Genomic DNA, 18,574 nt, shown 5'->3' on the forward strand with positions numbered 1-18,574 from the left:
AGTTATTCCAAATCCCAGAACTGAACCTGTACAATCCGCAACAATTGTCAATCTTGAATTCCTGCTATGGACTCAAAAGGATCAAATGATCCTCAGCATTTTGATCATTTGATCCTTTTGAGTCCATAGCAGGAATTTGGGATTGACAATTGTTGCGAATTCTCCAGGTTCAGTGTTGGGATTTGGAATAACTTGTTGTGGAACCCGTTGAAGGACAGTGATAAGCGTCTTGGCCATTGAGGTTTGCCAAGATTTGGGTTTTCCAGGATGTGTAATTATCCTTGTTGAGTTTGATATAAAGGGTATGGTTCATGTTTGGTATGGTAAAAATAGGGGGTGGATTGGTAGGAGGTGGAATATTGGTAGGAGATGAAATGGTTGGAATCACGTTGGGATGGGAAGCGTGGGAGGCATGGTGGTAGAGATGACATTGTGTGTGGAGGAGTCGGTTGAATTGGCTGGAATTTCCATGGAGGCAAAAAGAAGTTAGTCTAATTTTTGCTTTGATACCATAAAAGATTGCTAAAACAATAGGCTAAAGTTGATAATGCTCAAGTACCACTTAATGTGGCTTTCATTAATATATATAGGATTTACACGAAGTCTAGATAATCATGTAAAGGATAACAATTTACAGGTAGAAACCTATTGTAAGTTATTATATACTAAGATATACACTGCATGAGAACTCTTATCTCACATGAAAGGACTTGCAACTTACAATGGCAGACTGGGCACAACCACAACCAATCAAAACTGATGAAGTTCTTGGATCAATTTAACATTCTAAATATTTTAAGAAACAAAATCAGGGGTCAAATTAAAATATTAGAAAATTATGGTAAAAGGGATGAGGTGGGGATCGAGAAGAACCTATATGTCCAAGACTTATCATGCAAAACAAAAAAGAAAAAAACAAAAACAAAAAAAATTAATAAATTAATGAAATTTTAATGGGATTAAATTTAAAAATTTTTAAAGTCTTCAGAAAATTTTCAAATTTCCCCAACAATTACTTTGAGAAAGAAAATCTAAGATTGTTTTAAAATATTAGGGAAAGATTGTAAAAGGGTTAGGCGGAAATCAAGAAGATTTTAAGAGAGAGCGAGTTTATTTAATAAATTAAAGTGAGTTTAAAAGAGAAGTAAAGAAAAAACTGCTCTTTGTTTTGCTGTTTATTTTTCGCATCAGTAAAATAAAATCAGCCACCACTCTCCTCTAAAAGACTTTTCTATAAGAATTCTATATCACCAAAATTCATCTCAGATTTTCTCAACCATGAATCTTTATATAATAAACATCACTTCTCAATCTTTGCACCAAGAGTTGGTGTCTATATGTGTGTGCATACAAAATGGAAACAAAGATTTGTGTTTTGCGAGACAAGATTTTTTTTTTTTTGATGAATGAATACTTCATTACCAAAACCACACGATTACATCACTTCAGTAAAAACTGAAACACACATACTGCAGAAGACACCAAAACAAGTACACAGAAAGCAACCAGCAAAACAATTACTGCAAAAACCAAAAATATGCAGAAACAGCTAACTAAAAAAAAAAAAAAAAACTAGCAACAATTCCTATACCAATAACTCTTCATTGATACTCCAGATCCAGCAGAGTTCAAAATTCTCATAACATCTTTTAAAACTCCCCTTCCCCCAAATCCTGGTTCTGATTTCCCAAAAACCGTTTGCATAATTTGCTCTTCTGTTTTGGGCCGGTTCCATACTTTCATTCATCATGAGCACACCAATATTGTATAATGATGCACAAAGCACCAATCGACAAATATTGGCTTTCAAGGCCTCATTCCTCCACTCCTGCACAGCACAGTGGAGAACATCCTCCCATTCTGTCCAAGGAAGAGCAACAGTACACCTAGCCATACATTCTTTCCAAATTCTGGCTCTAAAGCCACATTTGAAAAACATATGTTCTCTAGATTCCATTTCACTCCTACAAAACAAACAAACAACGACCCCTTTATAGCCTCATTTGATTAATCGATCACCCTTTCTCAGACGATTCTTAATTGCCAACCACATAATGAAGGGATGCTTGGGTATTGCTAGCAGGAACCAAATTACCTTCCACCAGTCAACAATAGGGCTATTCACTCTAATTGCATTCCAATTTTCATGACTAGCATATCTCCCATTTTTGGAAAGCAACCAAACTGGCCAATCCTCTGTTCCTAACAGAATTCAGGCAATCTCATTTGAATTCCCACCAGTTCTTCAGATCTGGCAGGCCGCCACAGCCACAAACCATTGTGTAACACACTCCAAAGTTTAGCATCAATATGGCTACAAGCATCATAAATCACACGATATCCACACTTTTCAATGACGACACCTGTGGGATGCCACCAATCCAACCATAAGAAAATATCCTTTCCATTGCCAACCTCAAATTTTATATAATGTCTAGCCTTATCACACAATTTTAACAGCTTACGCCAACTCCACAAGCTAGTTGGAGATATGCCAACTGACCAGAAGCTCTTCCCTTTTAATTGTTCTTTTTTTTTTTCGCTTGGTACCAAAACTTGATTGTTTGTGGCTGAATGATCATTTTCTTTGCGTTGTTTCTGCAGAAACTGTAGAGAATAAGCTTTGCTTATCAGTGCTATCCATTTGGGGGCTGCATACCTTTTTTCTTATGATTTCATTAGTTTTGTGTATTTTCACCCTAGAAAATGAAGGACAATTTAGTTTTAATCTGTTTTACACACACATATATATATTGGTTGCTCTTTAACTCATGCACCAGATGCAATTTGAACGCACAACCTTAACCACCACAGTACTTATAGGGGGTGGAAGTGCCATTAGGCTCAAAGGCTACTGAATTATATATGAACAGTATACCTTTGTATTGCTTATCACATTGAATGCTTGGCAATTATAAATCGATAAGCAATATGAAGGTATAGTTTACACTTCCAAAGTAGAATTATCAACTCGGTTAAGGTTTATAAATCTATTATCTAGGTTTCTTAAAATGCTTAAAACATTTTAATAGATGCAGCACATGTAAATCCAATAGTTTTACTGAGATAACCTAAATAAATAAATAAAAAAAAAAAAGGGGAGTTGTTCATTGCCCCAACTCAAGAAAAATCCTAGATCCAATGCATAAAACTATGCTACCATTCAAGGTTTAAGCTTAAGGCTGCATTTTTCGGCTTAAAATTAATTGCGGAATAGGCTTCTTATTTTTTATTTTTGTAACAATCCCCTGGCTACCTCTTTATTAATTAATTATTACATGTGCACAATAGAACGATCAATAGAAAATAAATTATAGATTGCATTCAAAAGTTGGTGCTTCTTTAAAAGTGGGGAATGTAAGAACCGAACCAGACTGTAGGAGTTGGCCTCTCAACAGGAAGACACTAGATTTAATTTAATGAGGATATGCACCCCACCAGACTGTAGGAGTTGGCCTCTCAACAGGAAGACACTAGATTTAATTTAATGAGGATATGAACCCCCCCCCCACCAACACATACACACAAAAAACAGTGGCTCATAATGTAATATGATCCCATACTTTATCACCTAAGAGAAAATGTTTCATCCAAAAAGAGTAGGAAGATTGATTGAAGTCAATGCATTCATGATATGACAAGAAAAGAGATGATATGGAAACCTTGTCCTGCTGTTTCGAATCATGACGCTTATTTCTATTCTTGTCCTTATCATCACTTCCATCTTTGTGGCGGTGTTTGTGCTTCCTATGATCCTTGTCCTTCTTCTTGTCTCTGTTTTTATGCTTTTTATGTTTCCTCTCCTTGTCTCTGGAGTCACTATTTGACTTCACCACTGCAGTAGAGATCCCCTTCTCAGCCTGTTCACACCATACAAAATTACACAATTATGTCACTGAATTCACACAAGAATGGCTCAAGTCAGAAAGTTAATGTAATCATCCAGCTCAAGGCAATCACAGAGGAAAACCAAAATTTTAGGTAAGAGAAAGACAAGGTTGGATTATAGAATACAGTTACAAATGTAGAATTGGTCTTACAGCAGGCAGGTAGACAGGAGTTGTCTCTCTCATCTGAAAGGCCTCGCTGAGCACATCCAAATCAAAAGCATGTATATGTGTATTTCTCTGTCTACTATATGGAATATTCAGAAAGAGCTGATCCAGTTCCATCCCCTCTCCTTTCCTGATTTCCGTGTCTCCCACCACATTGTTTAGATAGTGAGTCTGCGATATTGACAAAGGAAGTGACTTCTTGCAAAAGAATTCATGATGAGGCCAAAGCTTGAACTGATTTATGAGATCAACAGCACCACCAAGTTCCCTAGGCCCTGATTATTAAGAAAGGGCCCTTGGTTATATGAAATCTAAATGAAAACTGAACTTTATAAAGGGAAGGAAAATTGGAAGGGGGAATAAAGAAAATACAAAACTCCTCCAGTAGCATGATTCCTAATAGCTAGTCCCTTACAAAACCATCAAGAAAACAAATTTTCATGAACTCCTATGACCATTTAGAAAAAAGTTAACTAGGGCTGTAAGAAAGGCTTGTCTTAAGCCATTAAGGTCACTCCACTAGGACCACAGTGGCTGCCCTCCAAACCATTGCATTCTTTAAGCCTTTTCTTGATTTCTTTCCCTTTTTTCTGTTTTTCTGATAAGTAACTGGCTGACTCAGTCATTTATACAGGCTACCATTACAGAATGAAAAAATCCCCATTCCCCACAATACTTGACCATTTTATTTTCCTCGTGTATAGAAGGAAAAAATATCATCAAAGACTAAGCATAAAGAATGAAAACTGGAATCATAATAAACCATCAATTAATAAGCAAAAGACAAGGACACATTCACAAAAAAATTCTAATATGTTTGAGTTGTTGACTTCTCAAGGCTTCCAAGTTCCAAGTGATCATTTCACGATCAGAAGGGTTAAGTGAAGCTCAAATTGCTATATCACTGTGTTTAAACCTCACGAGACACTCTTTCCAGCGTGAAGCTCTAATGAACAGTGACTCAGAAAACTTGAAGGATTCTGAGAAATAAAAATAAATAAACAAATAGATAATGTACACCAATATATAAAGGCAAGGGCATTGTTTTGTATCTCACTGAGAGACACAAAGCCTTCCATTGTTTCTCAAGTATATCAATTACCTAGAATTAGGCTCCTCGACAAGACAGTTACAAAGGAGTAAAATAAGAAGAAAAGGCAAAATGATAAAGATAGAAAAGTTTCGAAAAACTATTCAACATAGCTACTCCAGAGAAAACATCAACCAGCAGATGGTGCGTCACCAAGTCATTGGAACAGCCATGGGTCAGTAGGTCATACCATCATGTTAAAAGTAGTCTAATGCTAAAATAACCAAAAATAATCAAAATCATGTAAGTTGTAGTGAGAACAAAGAAAGCCTAATGGCTAGCTAGGACTGCATTCAAACCACTTTTCAGCACCTCCTAACACCAACCTTTCTGTCTAAATTGTTATTGGTTTAATCCAAATCAGCTTTCCTACCAGTTTTAGCTAAAACCCGTGGTTGGTACTTACATTCTACTATTACATTATTCACGGTTCTTAAAACTATATTTTCATATTTACATTCTAAAACTATATATATATAAGCAAACAATACTATCACAACCCAACCCTATCCAGTTCTCTGTGAAGCTATGTTTGGGTTTTCAAAATACTATGGTTCCGTTTGTTAATGTTTTTTAGAGGATATTTTTTGTTTTTTGTTTGAAAATGTATTAAAATTTGACATAAAGATGAAAATAGTTTTGAAAAAAAAAAAAAAAAAGGGAAAATGAAAAAACGTTAACAAACAAAGCATGTGTCTTCCTCAGCCTCTAATGATAGTAGTCCAAGTTATTTGGCTCTCCTGAGTCTCTGTCCCCTATAACTGTAATTTTTTTAAAACAATTTACAATTGGAACTGGGAATCTAGGGTTCAATAAGTAAATGCAAGTAACCATGTTGTATGTGTACATGAGCAATTTAAGATTTTCCCTCTTTTGTTAATGCAAGAAAATCCTTTTTTACTGAATGACTAAAAATGAGACTTTTTTTATTAAGAAATGATATTAGTAGACTCTCATACAACTATCATACAACTATGATGATCTGGCAGTGAATATTAACTCAGTCGACTGCAATACACTCAGTCAACCGAGTTATATGATGTGGCAAAACCAACTCGTGACACGTGGCAGGCTAACTCAGGTTTCGAGTGACACGTGGCATGACATGGCATCGTACATGATTTGATGACATGGCATGCTAACGTGGCACTTGACACGGTTTTGCTGGTGTGGCATGCTAAAATAACATCTGACTGACACGTTGTATGACATGGCACTGTACATGTTTTGCTGACATGGCACTGTAAGCGGTTTTGCTAGCATGGCATCTAATTTGACACAGCCTTGGACACATTTTGCTGACATGGTGCCATGTGCGGTTTTGCCTTCATGGTAGTGCTGACTTGGCATGTTGAAATGTCACCCGAATGACACATGGCAAGCTCACGTGGCAGGCTCAAACACTTCATGTTGTTCATATGGCAGCCTCCAAAGATCAAGCCCCAAATCTCAATCTATTAACATTTATTTTTTATTTTTCTTTAAATTTTTCGAATTGCTTAAAAAACTTATTTCTCCTTAAATTTTTCAACTTATTTTATTTTTCTTGTCTTTTATTTTTTCGAATTTAATTTTATTTTTATTTATCCTGGGTATTACCAGCTTACTGGGCAAGTGATGCAGCATAGCCTAGAAAAATTTGAAGTTTAGGGTGTCGAGCAAAAGGAAAGAATGTGGCATAAAAGTAGATAGCTATCACAATGACAAACATGAGCAGGATAGCATTCTAGGGACTGCTTTGATGTGAAGATGAAAACAGCAAAATAGAGCAATATTGCAGAGAGGTTAAAATAGAGCCTGCAGAGAACTAAAGAGAGAGAATAACTGGAAGGAGGCAACCAAATGATGGGAGGCATTACTGGCAGACTACAAAAAGCAAAGCTTCGTAAAGAGGTAAGAAACTGGACAACCTAACACTCAAATACTCAGAATCCCATTCTGATATGTTTGATTAAAATTTACCACATTTAAAGACTGGTAGCCTTGCATGGCAACTAAAAATCTTCCACTGATATGGAAACTACATAAGACTGGATCCCAACTGAAATAAAAAATAGAAGATATGACAAGGTAAAAAGACAACTCATAAATGATAATCCAAAGACAAGAAAGCACATTGGACTGCTAGAAAAACCGTAGATTCATCATAACATGAAAGTCAATGTTGTGGAGGACTTAACCCTATGAGATATTGCACGAGGCCCTATATAAAAAACCCTAAATTGGCCAATCTAAACATTATATTTGAAAAAAGAAATACCAATAAACCCCTTTTTACCATATACACTGGATCACCAGTTCATCAATTCAACTGACCAGGCCAACACAAGGTTAACAATCATGCTTGCAACAGGTCAATAACAACCAACTCAAAAGTAAAAACATTAAGGCCCACTGACCTCTAAGGTAAACCCCCAATTCCCCATCTTCCCTCCTTTCTCTTTCTCCCATATTGGTTACTCTGTGTTTTCAATTAGTATTGCAGAGGATAGGATAATGTGGTTTATGCTTTTCACTTTTCTAACTAGTTTATCTCTTAAGTTCATATCACACAAATTTTTCAATTGATTATACTTCAAAGGATTCTCTAATTTTGAAATGATTTCTTTTTTTGATAAGTAATCGAAATATCATTAAAAAGGCGCTAAGACACAACTCAAATACATATGAAGTATACAAGAGATACACCTAGCCAAAGAGATTAATAAGATTAAGAAAATAATGAAAATTAGGCAAATTAAGATAGTCTAAAGAAGTTGTCCAGTGGTAAAGAGTATTAAAGAAGAAAGACTTTAGGTCAACCACCGTTCTCTCGCGGTCTTCAAAACTCCTATCATTTATTTTCCTCCAAAGACACCATATTAGGCATAACAGAATCATCTTCCACACTGCTACACTCAAACTGCTACACAACCCTCTCCAACAAGCAAAAAGGCCATAACCTAAGTTAACCCACCATGACTGGAAATAGCATTGCAAAAGGGCTTAACAATCTCATAATGAAGTATAAGATGATCCACAGACTCCCCACTTCTCTTACATATAAAACACTAATCAACCACTAAGACATGTTGTTTCCTTGGGTTATCCATGGTGAGGATCTTTCCTATGGCAGCCGACCAATAGCAATGATTGATGCAACATTCTTTGAGGTTGTAGTAGGAATTTTTATTCTTAAACTAGAATTATTTGGAAGCCTATTAAGGAACGGTTACAAGTTGTCTAAATATTGGCTTAATCGCATATGATTGATCATATTTTTCTCATGCGAATACAGAAATTATCTGAACAAAAGCCTTTAGAAATTTGTTGCTTATAATAAACATTTGGTGGTTCATGATCCTTTTGCATGTTGAGAAGGCACTTAAAAGGCACCACATGTGGACATGCATGAATAGGGCCCAAAGGCAACCAAATTATTGGCCATCCAGTATGTAAAAAATACCATATTTTGGATTATGCATATCATGACAAGCCTGATAAGCCTTCCATATTTTATGTTATGCATACCAAAACAAAGAAACCATTACATAACTGTTGAAACAGCCTCCACATAATAGAATGTGGATCTATAGCTCTCTCAAAACGGGAACATAAACAATCAACTTTAACCCTTGTTCTCATAGCAAAGAGAGAATTAGTTTTCCATATATCTAAGATTTAGACTAAATAACCGTAGTGGGTATGATCAAGACATTCTGTCCAGACATAATTAAGAAAAGAGGAAAGATAACCACTAAAATGATACAAAGAATCAACAGAATCTCCACTAGTAAGAATGGCAAAGACAGTTTCTTCCCATTGTTGCTCTATTGCGATGAGCAACTTGACAAAACTCCCATGTTAAAATAAAGTAACTCCACAACCCTTTCACATTTGTCCTATTTCTAAAGTTTAGAAGGAAAATACAGTATCTATTTCCAAAAAAGAAAATTACCATATGTCATATATCTAATATCTATAGGACTTTAACTACAAAAGTACAGCAAAAAATCAGATAAGCAGCTTATTAAGCTTCTTACCCCTTCCAAACTTTCTGCCTTCAAGGTCCATCACTGTAATGACAGAATGAGGTGAAGTTCAAGTTCATCTGTCAATAAATGAAAAAAATATATAATAAGAAAAGGAAATACACATATGTCTAGTCCAAAAATATAGACTAGTAGCCAGACTACTCAAATTTAGAGAAACAGATTTGAGCATATACTTTTTTCATAAAAATTTCAGATCCAAAAGTATGACAATCCATTTCATGATTCTGCAACTAAAAAATCTGCCAAATTGATAACAGGTATGTGAAAAAAATGGTCAAAAAGATTGTATGCTAAATGTAATTAAACTAAATTTAAACATGATCCTACCTCCTTTTTCCTAAGCAAAACAGATGGCTTAACGCAGGTGATTTCAAGTTAGATCAGAAGTCCTATATTACTGATTTAAAATCACCTATAAAAGGAAACAAATAACAACAAGCATGCTTTCTAGCCCTAACACCATCCCGCAGTGGCTTAATCTCTAGTCCTCCATAAATTTGAAGTAAAAAAGAAATTTTGTTTTTTTAAAAAAAAAAACAAAGGAATCAGTGACCTATAAAACCTTTGTTGAATAATTTTATCAACTTTTAACCACTTACTGAGTAAAGTTACTGGTAAAATGATTAGAGATTTCAAAACATTCATAACATAATGCCCCCTTTGGGTGACCTGACATGGGGGGAGAGACAGATTTAGTGGTCAGGATTTGATCCCCAAATAAATTCAAACAGGCTGCATCAGTCTTGGACTGGGATAGATGAGCATGTATATTATTTCCTAAGACATGAGAAAAGAGTTTTTTTTATATATAAAAAAAATAATAATAATAAAAAATTAAAAAAAAAAATCAAGATTTACATGTAATTGCAAATGGTAGATTTAAAATTACTAATAAACAAAGACCCAACACCTTAAGAAGTGAGTGGAAATCTATTGCTCAAACATTAAAAAAAAAAAAATAATAATAATAATAATAATAATAATGAAATAGACGAGCTTTGTTTCGACTAGTAGGTATGCTATGTTACATTGGATGCCATATTGCTATGAGCGTAGTAGAAATCAACTAGAGAGCATCTAATTTAACATGTTAAAAATCCTAACTCTCTTAAATCAGTCATCCTTTATGTGAAAGCGCCAACATCATCGTTCTATCTCCATTCTTCTAGTTGTATTCTCGAAAAAACGTATTGAAATCATTAAAAGACTACACAAATTTCTCATTCTCACCTTTCCAGCAAAAGCAACCCAAATAATAATAAATCCAAATCCACAAAACATGATTTTCTGAGAATTAATTTTTCCTGTTAACCAACTGAACCAAAAACATACAGCACGTATAACCAAGACAAATGTCACCCTTATAACATATAACTCAGAACAAATATGGCCAAGAAAACCACAACAGCCTATGACCCAACATAAATTACGAGATACCCATCCAAAAATAACATGACCAAAGCTTCAAAACAAAAACCCATGTCTCATAGTTCTGTAATTTGCTTCAATGTATTCTTACACACTGTAATTACCAGAGGAAGACAAGTCGGAGTGGAAATCGAAAACCAGGAATTGAACGGTGGAGCGGTTGGGATTGGCTGCCAGTGATCGTTGATGGGAATGAGAGGGAACGGGAGGTTCGAATTTGTGAAGCAAGAAAGTCCCACGGTTGAGAGAGAGAACCCTGGGCGCTGCCTCATATTTAGTTCTTTTTAATTTTAATACTCGATGGTTGATACGATGCTCGGTGACATATGGTGCTCTTTCTAATACTAATTTGACCTCATTATTTTTTATTTCTCATACTATCGTTTTTAACTTTTACGGGCATTTTAGGCATTTTAAAATAGTGAAATCCCTTGCTAAGTAATGAAAATAATAATAATTAATATGTTGAGCATCTACTCGCCAACTTGAGCTGAATTGTGAGCCCAAATGCTTCATGAAACGTATATCATTAATTCGAAGCGTATATCATTAATTCAAATCTCTCTTCTTCATTTTCTTATGCGGACATATAAAAAAATAAAAAATCGCATAATATGTGATCCGAGCCTACGAGGAGGCAAAGGATGCAAAGAATTCAATGCAACTACTCTGGAGGATCGTGCCTCTAATATTGTAAGGCCCTCAAAATTGGTCTTGACCAACTTGGCCGGGTTATTGGCAATTACTCTAGTTTAACCAACTAGTGGCTAAATGGCGAATCGTCCCTCTAAGCATTATCAAAATCAATGCAATTAATGTATAAGAATGTGAAATAAATCTAAAAAATCTATAAATCATTACAGGGACAAGTATAATCCTTAAATTAAAGACATGGAGCAACTAACAATAATATAAGGCAAAACTGATAACAACATTGACATCTTAAAGCAAAGTCTATAATGGCAATCATACCTCTCTTTGGCTCTAGAAATAGGCTTCCTATAAAAGTAATAACCGCGTAAGTTTAACGACTTAGTAAGTAAACCTCACGATGGAGTATGACATAAGTCCATTATTATTAAGCAGAAATAAATGTGCATTTTTTATAAACATTGAAAGGAGATATTGTCACCGTTAATATACCATAAAAGTATAAGGGTGATGTACCCCCGGGGGCAATTGTCTAAGTGTTTTAAAGTAAAAAACTAATACTTTATAGGTCATAATTATTATATATGGTCTACCTGAGATATTACACATTTTCAACAGGATTGGCGCTAGAGGGACCTGTAATACAATGTCAGTGCCCTAACCATTGTACGCTACCGTCCATAACACTAGCAGCCCAATCGAGTCCGACCTCGGGTGGCACACGCTACTAGTGATGTACGTCCTATAGTGACCAACCATTAAGCAATGGCTGCGCTAATCACGAAACAACCATTAGATCTAAGACTCATATAACAACATGTACATTTGACCATAGAAACAAGTCTATATAGTAAGCCCATGGCCATTATACCACACATACCGATGTACTATGTCATACAATGTATCTTATTAACTAATTATTAAAGCAGTTACCAAGTTATTATAAAAAGTAGACATGTTCATATCATATGCGTGGTTAGTCAACTAACATATCCCACGTTTTTAAGAAAAGTTTTCGTAAGTGTTTACTTACCTCGTTCGCTCGTTCGAGTCCTTCGACATCATGAATCCCTGTAATAACGAAACACGACCCATTGTTATAAGCGGTACTAGAAAACTCTACGAGGTTCCATCTAACGAAAAGGGACTGCTAAAAGCATTGTACACATTTATGGGGCTAAGGGGAGTGTAACTCGCTCTCTGGGTGAGCACTCACTCCCTAGGGTGAACATTCGGCTAGGGGATAGGATTTGGCCAGAAATCCCCCAAAATGGGTCTAGGCTTCTATCTAAGGCTACGGGTTGGTATTTATTTCCTATGCTTCAAAATAAACAAATATGCCGCAAGAAAGTTCATCACAAAGAATTAAAAAGTTGTTTAAAAGCCTTTTCAAAACATTTCTTGGTTTTGTTAAGAAATAGGTACATCCAAGTGCAAAACATATTATCAAGTAACTTTTAAAGAGAACAAGGGTGGGTTGAAAACTTTTCGAAATCGTTCTTGGTTTACAAGGAAAATTGTTACAAGAACTTGTTATGGAATCTTTAAAATCTGTAACATTAAGAGAGTAGTACCAATAATTAGAAAAGCATAAAAGAAGGATTAAAAAGTCACCTTAGAAGGTAGCAAGAGTTCCAAACCTTCTTCAGGAACACTCACAAACCTCACAACTCTCAAAAACAACCAAGCAGGGTTTCTCTAGGGCAACATAGACTAAAATGAGGGTTAAGGGGTCATATTGGGGAGGGGTTTATATATGGGAAAAAACTGAGGGCGTTGCAAGAAAAATTCTAAAAAGGTGCGAGCGCTCATGTATTACGGTGTCAAGCACACGTGTATTGTTCACAACGGGTTAAAAATGCTTTTCAAGAGTACAATTTGGATATTGTCCAATAGTTTGAAAATTGGTTAGCGAATGCTCGCGTACTATAGCAACAATCGCTCCTGTACTGTTCACAAAAAGTAAAAAATGCTCAGATGTACAATTGGATATTGCACAAGGGGTATTGCACTATTCATGCGAGCGCTCGTGAGGTCCCTTAAGCGAGCGCTCGCACCTAGGACAATAGCGAGTGCTCGTGTGGTCCCAGGGCGAGTATTCGGCAAGTGAGAGTGTTTTTGAATTTTTTGCTTCAAAAAGGTCTTTAAGGGGCTTTGGTTTATTCAAAGAAGGTTTAGGCCACTTGGTTTAAGGCTTTGTTTAAAAGAATTATTAACCTATTAAAAAATCTTTAACTCTTTAAAAAGAATGGTAATTTTTCGGGGTATTACAGATATCAATTTGAATTGCAATCAAATTTAACTTGTAAGTACAAGTTGTATGTAGACATGGTATGTATTACAAGATCAATCCTATAATGATTGACTTATACATAAACGGAGTTCATCATTAAATGACATAGGTTGATCCAGCCATCCCTTTGTTTATACTGTGTTGCCTCTGTCCGCCCTTCACCGCCCTTCGCCACTCTTCACCTCTCCGGAATTGGTTGGACTTTAGATCTAGTTTTTCAAATCTAGATATAGTCTCCTCAACTAGTTTTGCTTAGCCACGCGCCGGCCCACCATGCTCCCCAGCTCCTTAGCTACCCATCAGCGCAAAATAGCTCCATCTCGTCCACCACACGCCAGCCAGTGCCCTTCTTCTCCCTCGCCTCGGCTGTTGTAGCTGTTTGCTTTTCTTTCTTTCTTTTTTATTGTTTTTTATTTTATTTTATTTTATTATTTTTTTTTTTAATAAGGGTTTGACTTCTCCTTAAATCTGTTTTCATCAGCGATCTTTGAGGTGAAGGTTTTTACCTTGGCCTTTGGGTGTAAAAGTATTAGTTTCGGTGTGAGGGTTTTGCTTTTATGGCCGAAAAAATAAAAGTTGGGAATATGGGCTACCAATGTATTAGATTGAGTCTGCCTGGAGCAGATATGTTTTATAACTGAAATTTGGACATGGGTTAGCAGATGTTGAAGTCATAGATAGAACTTGATTGTAAGATTTTTATATTTGTCTCTGTAACATTGTAACCTCATAGCTTTGGTTATGATTTATTAGAGTTGTATGCTCTTTGATGTAAGGGCTTTATACTCTCAATCTATTTTCAATGAATAAATATGAAACATTCCCCTATAAAAACATTCATCTTAATCCGATGCTTGATCCAAAAGTTATGATTGAAATAGTGAGAATCATATTATACATTTTTTTTTTTCCCTTTTGAACACACATATCTTCTCTCATTAAGGCCTTCAAGGTATAAATGGAAGCAAGGACCTGACTGCTGGACTTTTGTTTCATATCTTTTCTTTGACCCACATCACAATCTTTTCTTATCATATATGAAAATTTAGGCACGATTCTTGGGCTTTTGTTGACTAAGATGAATAATCTCTAATTACATTATCTAGGATATATACAATAGTCCATCAACTATTATAAGACAATATTCATGAAAAGTCAATGTTTCAATCAGTTTCAGATATATAGTAAATTCTGGCGAATCACGTCTTCATTCGCTGCTAGGTCCTTGATTCCCTTTATTTTTTATTTTTTATCTCCTGTACTAGTGCTTTATCAATCGCAATCCTCATCAATGCCTTTATCATAGTGACAATTATTCTTTATGTTTGATAACTCATCTGTCGTAGGTCTATATAATTTACTCCCAAAAAAGAGAAACATAAGAAAATAAAAGACCGACCGGAAACTAATTCTGTTATTCTTACTTGAAAACAAAATCTAAGAAAACGAATAAAAACTCACCACATACATTGTTACTAAAAGTAGATTTAAAGAAAATACATTCTTATTTAAAAACAACAAAAATACAAGAACAAAACCCCAACACACCTTCACGTGTTCCATGTACCACCGCAGGCCAACCACGCGCCGCTAAAAAAGCAACCCCAAGACACGCCCTGATCGATCTATAATGGAGGCGAGAAAATGGAGGAATTAAGAAGGGAAAAGGAAAAAAGGGGGTAGGGAGGAGGGAGTCGTAACTCCCTCCCCCACTCCGCTATGCTCTCTTTGTGATACTCTCATGTAATTATATACTAATTCGATAGTTATTTCAAATAAAATTAACTTGTTAATTTTTATGGGCATTACACTTTCCTCCTTTCTCTCTCTTTCTCTGCGTAGGGGTGGGTCTCATAAATGAGGCGAAATGGGACCTAAGGTTATCCTAGGTCCTTAAATAGAATTTCTCTTGTGCACAAAAAATGGAACCCAAAAAAATTTCTATGTGGGTGGGTCTCATAAATGAGGCGAAATGGGACCTAAGGTTGATCCTAGGTCCTTAAATAGAACTTCTCTTGTGCACAAAAAATTGAACCCAAAACCGTTTGATTTACATAGATTGATTGATCGATGGCAATCATACATTGATCGTTAGAGATAGGATCGATTGAATGATGAAAGCTATACAACGATTGTTTGAGACTCAAAATTAATATTTTAGTATTTATCTTGTTAAAACGTTTTTTAATACAATTTATTGAGAACTTGTTTATGCATGTATACTATTATATTTTGATGAGGATCTTACTCTTAAATAATCTTTTAAAATATTTATAGGTCTCGGGTTTGTAAATTTTTGTTATATTTTTAAAGTAATTGTCATGTATTTAAGCAGGGTGTTACGTAATTGAACTTAAAACGATAGTTTGATCGTCTATTTCAAGGAAATGGTAGTTTTTAATGAAAACAAAGCCTAAAAAGAACTCTTAAAAGGCATATTTCAATGGACAGAAATTTTCTTCAAACTAGTTTGGAGAAAATATTTTTCACCCCATTTAAAGTAGTGCCAAGTGTCTATAAATATTTAAAATGTACATTAAAATCTTAACATCATTAATAGTAGTTTACTAACTTAGATTAAATTTAATATTTTTTTAAATATTTATAGACACTTGGCACTATTTTAAATAGGTCGGAGGATATTTCCTCTAAACTAGTTTGGAGGAAATTTCGGCATGTTTCTTAATGAAATCTTATGGTTGAAATCCCTAAGGTATGTTTCAGATCCGGATCCCCTATAATTCTCTTAAAGAATTATAGTTTCTCAAATTCCTAAATCTGGCCGTCCATTATATCTAAGGGTTAAAACAAATGCCACATTTTATGGTCTTATTAAGGAAACGAAATAACTCATTATATTCCCCAAATAAAAAGGCAATGCATAAATGGTCTTATTTTTTTCTTAGAAGTGATTTATTTATTTTTTTTCTCTCAAAACAAAAAATAATGTACAACTCGCTTCCCTCCCAAAACAAAAACAACTTATGCTTCTTCTTCTTCCTCATATCAAAGTGAAAAAATAAAAAATAAAAAAATCTTAGCTTTTTTAACTTCTTCCAGTAATTCTGAAAAATAAAATAAAATTGCAGCTTCAAGAAAAAAATCTCACATGGTCTGAGTCACACCCTAGCCCCCAAACAACTCAAAATTTGTTCCCACGTTTCTGAACTAGTTCAAAACGTTACACTTCAAGAAAATAAATGACAAGCTCATTGATGTCAACAAATAAAATCATTCGTAGGGCAAGGTGAATATAAACTTACTAGATCTGAAGTTGGACGACACTCTAGCAAACGTACATATATTCAACTTTTTCAAGAAGAAGATTATATATATATTCCAAAATTTCTTCTATAGAAAAGGCTGGCGTTCTTGAGAATGCTCTCCAAACGTATGTATGTAATATTCTTTCCAATAAGAGGATTGTGTAATACTCTTTTCTAGATTATGTTCTTATTTTTTTTTTTTCAGAATTTCCGGAAGAAGTTAAAAAAGCTAAGATTTTCTTTCACTTTGACATGAAGAAGAAGAAGCATCAAGTTGTTTTTGTTTTGGGAGGTGATGAGTGCCAAATATTGCATATTTGGGCCCCTTAATTTACATTTGATAATCCTGTAACTTTACTATTTTCTGATGTTTTGTGTCAGTTTTGATACTTTAGTGTTTTGTAGGTTTCTAAGAAAAAACTGCGCATTTAAAGTGAAAAATATGGAGTTTGGAAAAAAGCTGAAAAAAGTGCCATCAAAGTAGGATCGAGCGCACCATCCCGCGCCCGAGCGCACCCACGCCACCAGTAAGCCGCAAGCGCCCAAGTGCAGCGCTACAGGAGAAGATGCTTCATGCTTGAGTGCAATTGAGCGCAGTGGCCATGCGCTTGAGCGCACTCATCTGCCATGTAAGCCCTAGCGCCAATTTTAGGGTTTTAAACCCTAGAAATCCCTATAAAAAGACGACGAAGCCTCAAGAAAAGGGGGCCAGGAGACCAATTCCGAATGGTTTTTCTCCCTTTTATTTTAGTTTTAGGTTTAGGTTTTAATTTTCGATAATCATGTTGAGTTAAATTATCAACTAAGGTCGAGGATGAAGCCTCTCCAATGAAGAACAACACTTTCATGTAAGTTAATTTCATTCAATTTCATGGGTTTTAAGTTTCAATTGTTTTACCTTAATTCAATTATTGAGATTACTCTTAGATATCTATTATGATTCCTGGATACATGTGATGTTTTAGGAGAGTTTCAATTAATTGTTTGCTTGGATTTTTGTTTAAATAAAATTAGATATCTTTTGTGATTTGTCTTATAGATACAATTGATGATTTGGTTTAATCCGAATATCTTTTGTGATTTGTGTAATGGATGGATACATTAGATGTTTTGATTAGATTGTGAAGCATGGTAAGATATATATATGATTTAAGTTGTGAGAACTTCAGATGGTATTGATGAACATGAAATGTGTTGTTCCGACTTGGTGAGTGTGAATTCCCCAACTTTAGTATTTTATCTTGTGATTATTTATATTTTATTTATTTTATATTTTTCTTATTTTTCAAATTCAAAACCCTTTTGGAACTATGATAAGATTTAATTAGTTTAGATATAAGTTGTTATTCACAAAAACACGGGTTCGACCTTGCACTTACAAACCATTATATTGCAAACGATTCGTGCACTTGCGAGTATATTAAAATTTGCACAACAAGAGGGAAACGAGTTGTATATTGTTTTTTTGTTTTGAAATGGAAATGAAATAAATAAATCACTTCTAAAAAAAAATAAGACTATTTATGCGTTGCTTTTTTATTTTGAGAATATAATGAGTTATTTTGTTTCCTTAATAAGGCCATAGTACAGGTGGTATTTGTTTTAATCCTCAGATATAATGGACGGAGATTTAATAATTTGAGAAACTCGAATTCTCTAAGAATTTGAGAGGATCCGGATCCGGCATGTTTCTCATTTTGAGGTGACAAATCCTATGGTTGTGGTTCTTTCTTAATGAAATCATAGACCATATATGG

General features: G+C 34.9%; 1 protein-coding gene across 1 annotated transcript; it reads right to left on the reverse strand.

Moving 5' to 3' along the window:
• Positions 1-3,539: 3,539 nt before the first annotated feature.
• LOC132169495 (mediator of RNA polymerase II transcription subunit 19a-like) lies at positions 3,540-10,885 on the reverse strand. The gene is made up of 4 exons (XM_059580525.1): positions 10,712-10,885; positions 9,168-9,235; positions 4,041-4,330; positions 3,540-3,860 (listed from the first exon to the last, which is right to left on the reverse strand). Exons 2-4 carry the CDS (start codon positions 9,196-9,198, stop codon positions 3,540-3,542), a joined length of 642 nt encoding a protein of 213 aa, XP_059436508.1. The 5' UTR covers positions 9,199-9,235; positions 10,712-10,885.
• Positions 10,886-18,574: the final 7,689 nt, after the last annotated feature.

The sequence above is a fragment of the Corylus avellana genome, chromosome ca2, assembly GCF_901000735.1.
Source record: "Corylus avellana chromosome ca2, CavTom2PMs-1.0".
Taxonomy (NCBI): domain Eukaryota; kingdom Viridiplantae; phylum Streptophyta; class Magnoliopsida; order Fagales; family Betulaceae; genus Corylus; species Corylus avellana.

Bases quoted from the DNA above. Each gene is read 5' to 3' on its own strand.
- LOC132169495 (XM_059580525.1), bottom strand. From the start codon at position 9,198: ATGGACCTTGAAGGCAGAAAGTTTGGAAGGG. The intron at 4,331-9,167 runs GTAAGAAGCTTA...CTTAATAATCAG, and splicing joins AGGCAGAAAGTTTGGAAGGG to GGCCTAGGGAACTTGGTGGT. The intron at 3,861-4,040 runs GTAAGACCAATT...TGGTGTGAACAG, and splicing joins CTCCTGTCTACCTGCCTGCT to GCTGAGAAGGGGATCTCTAC.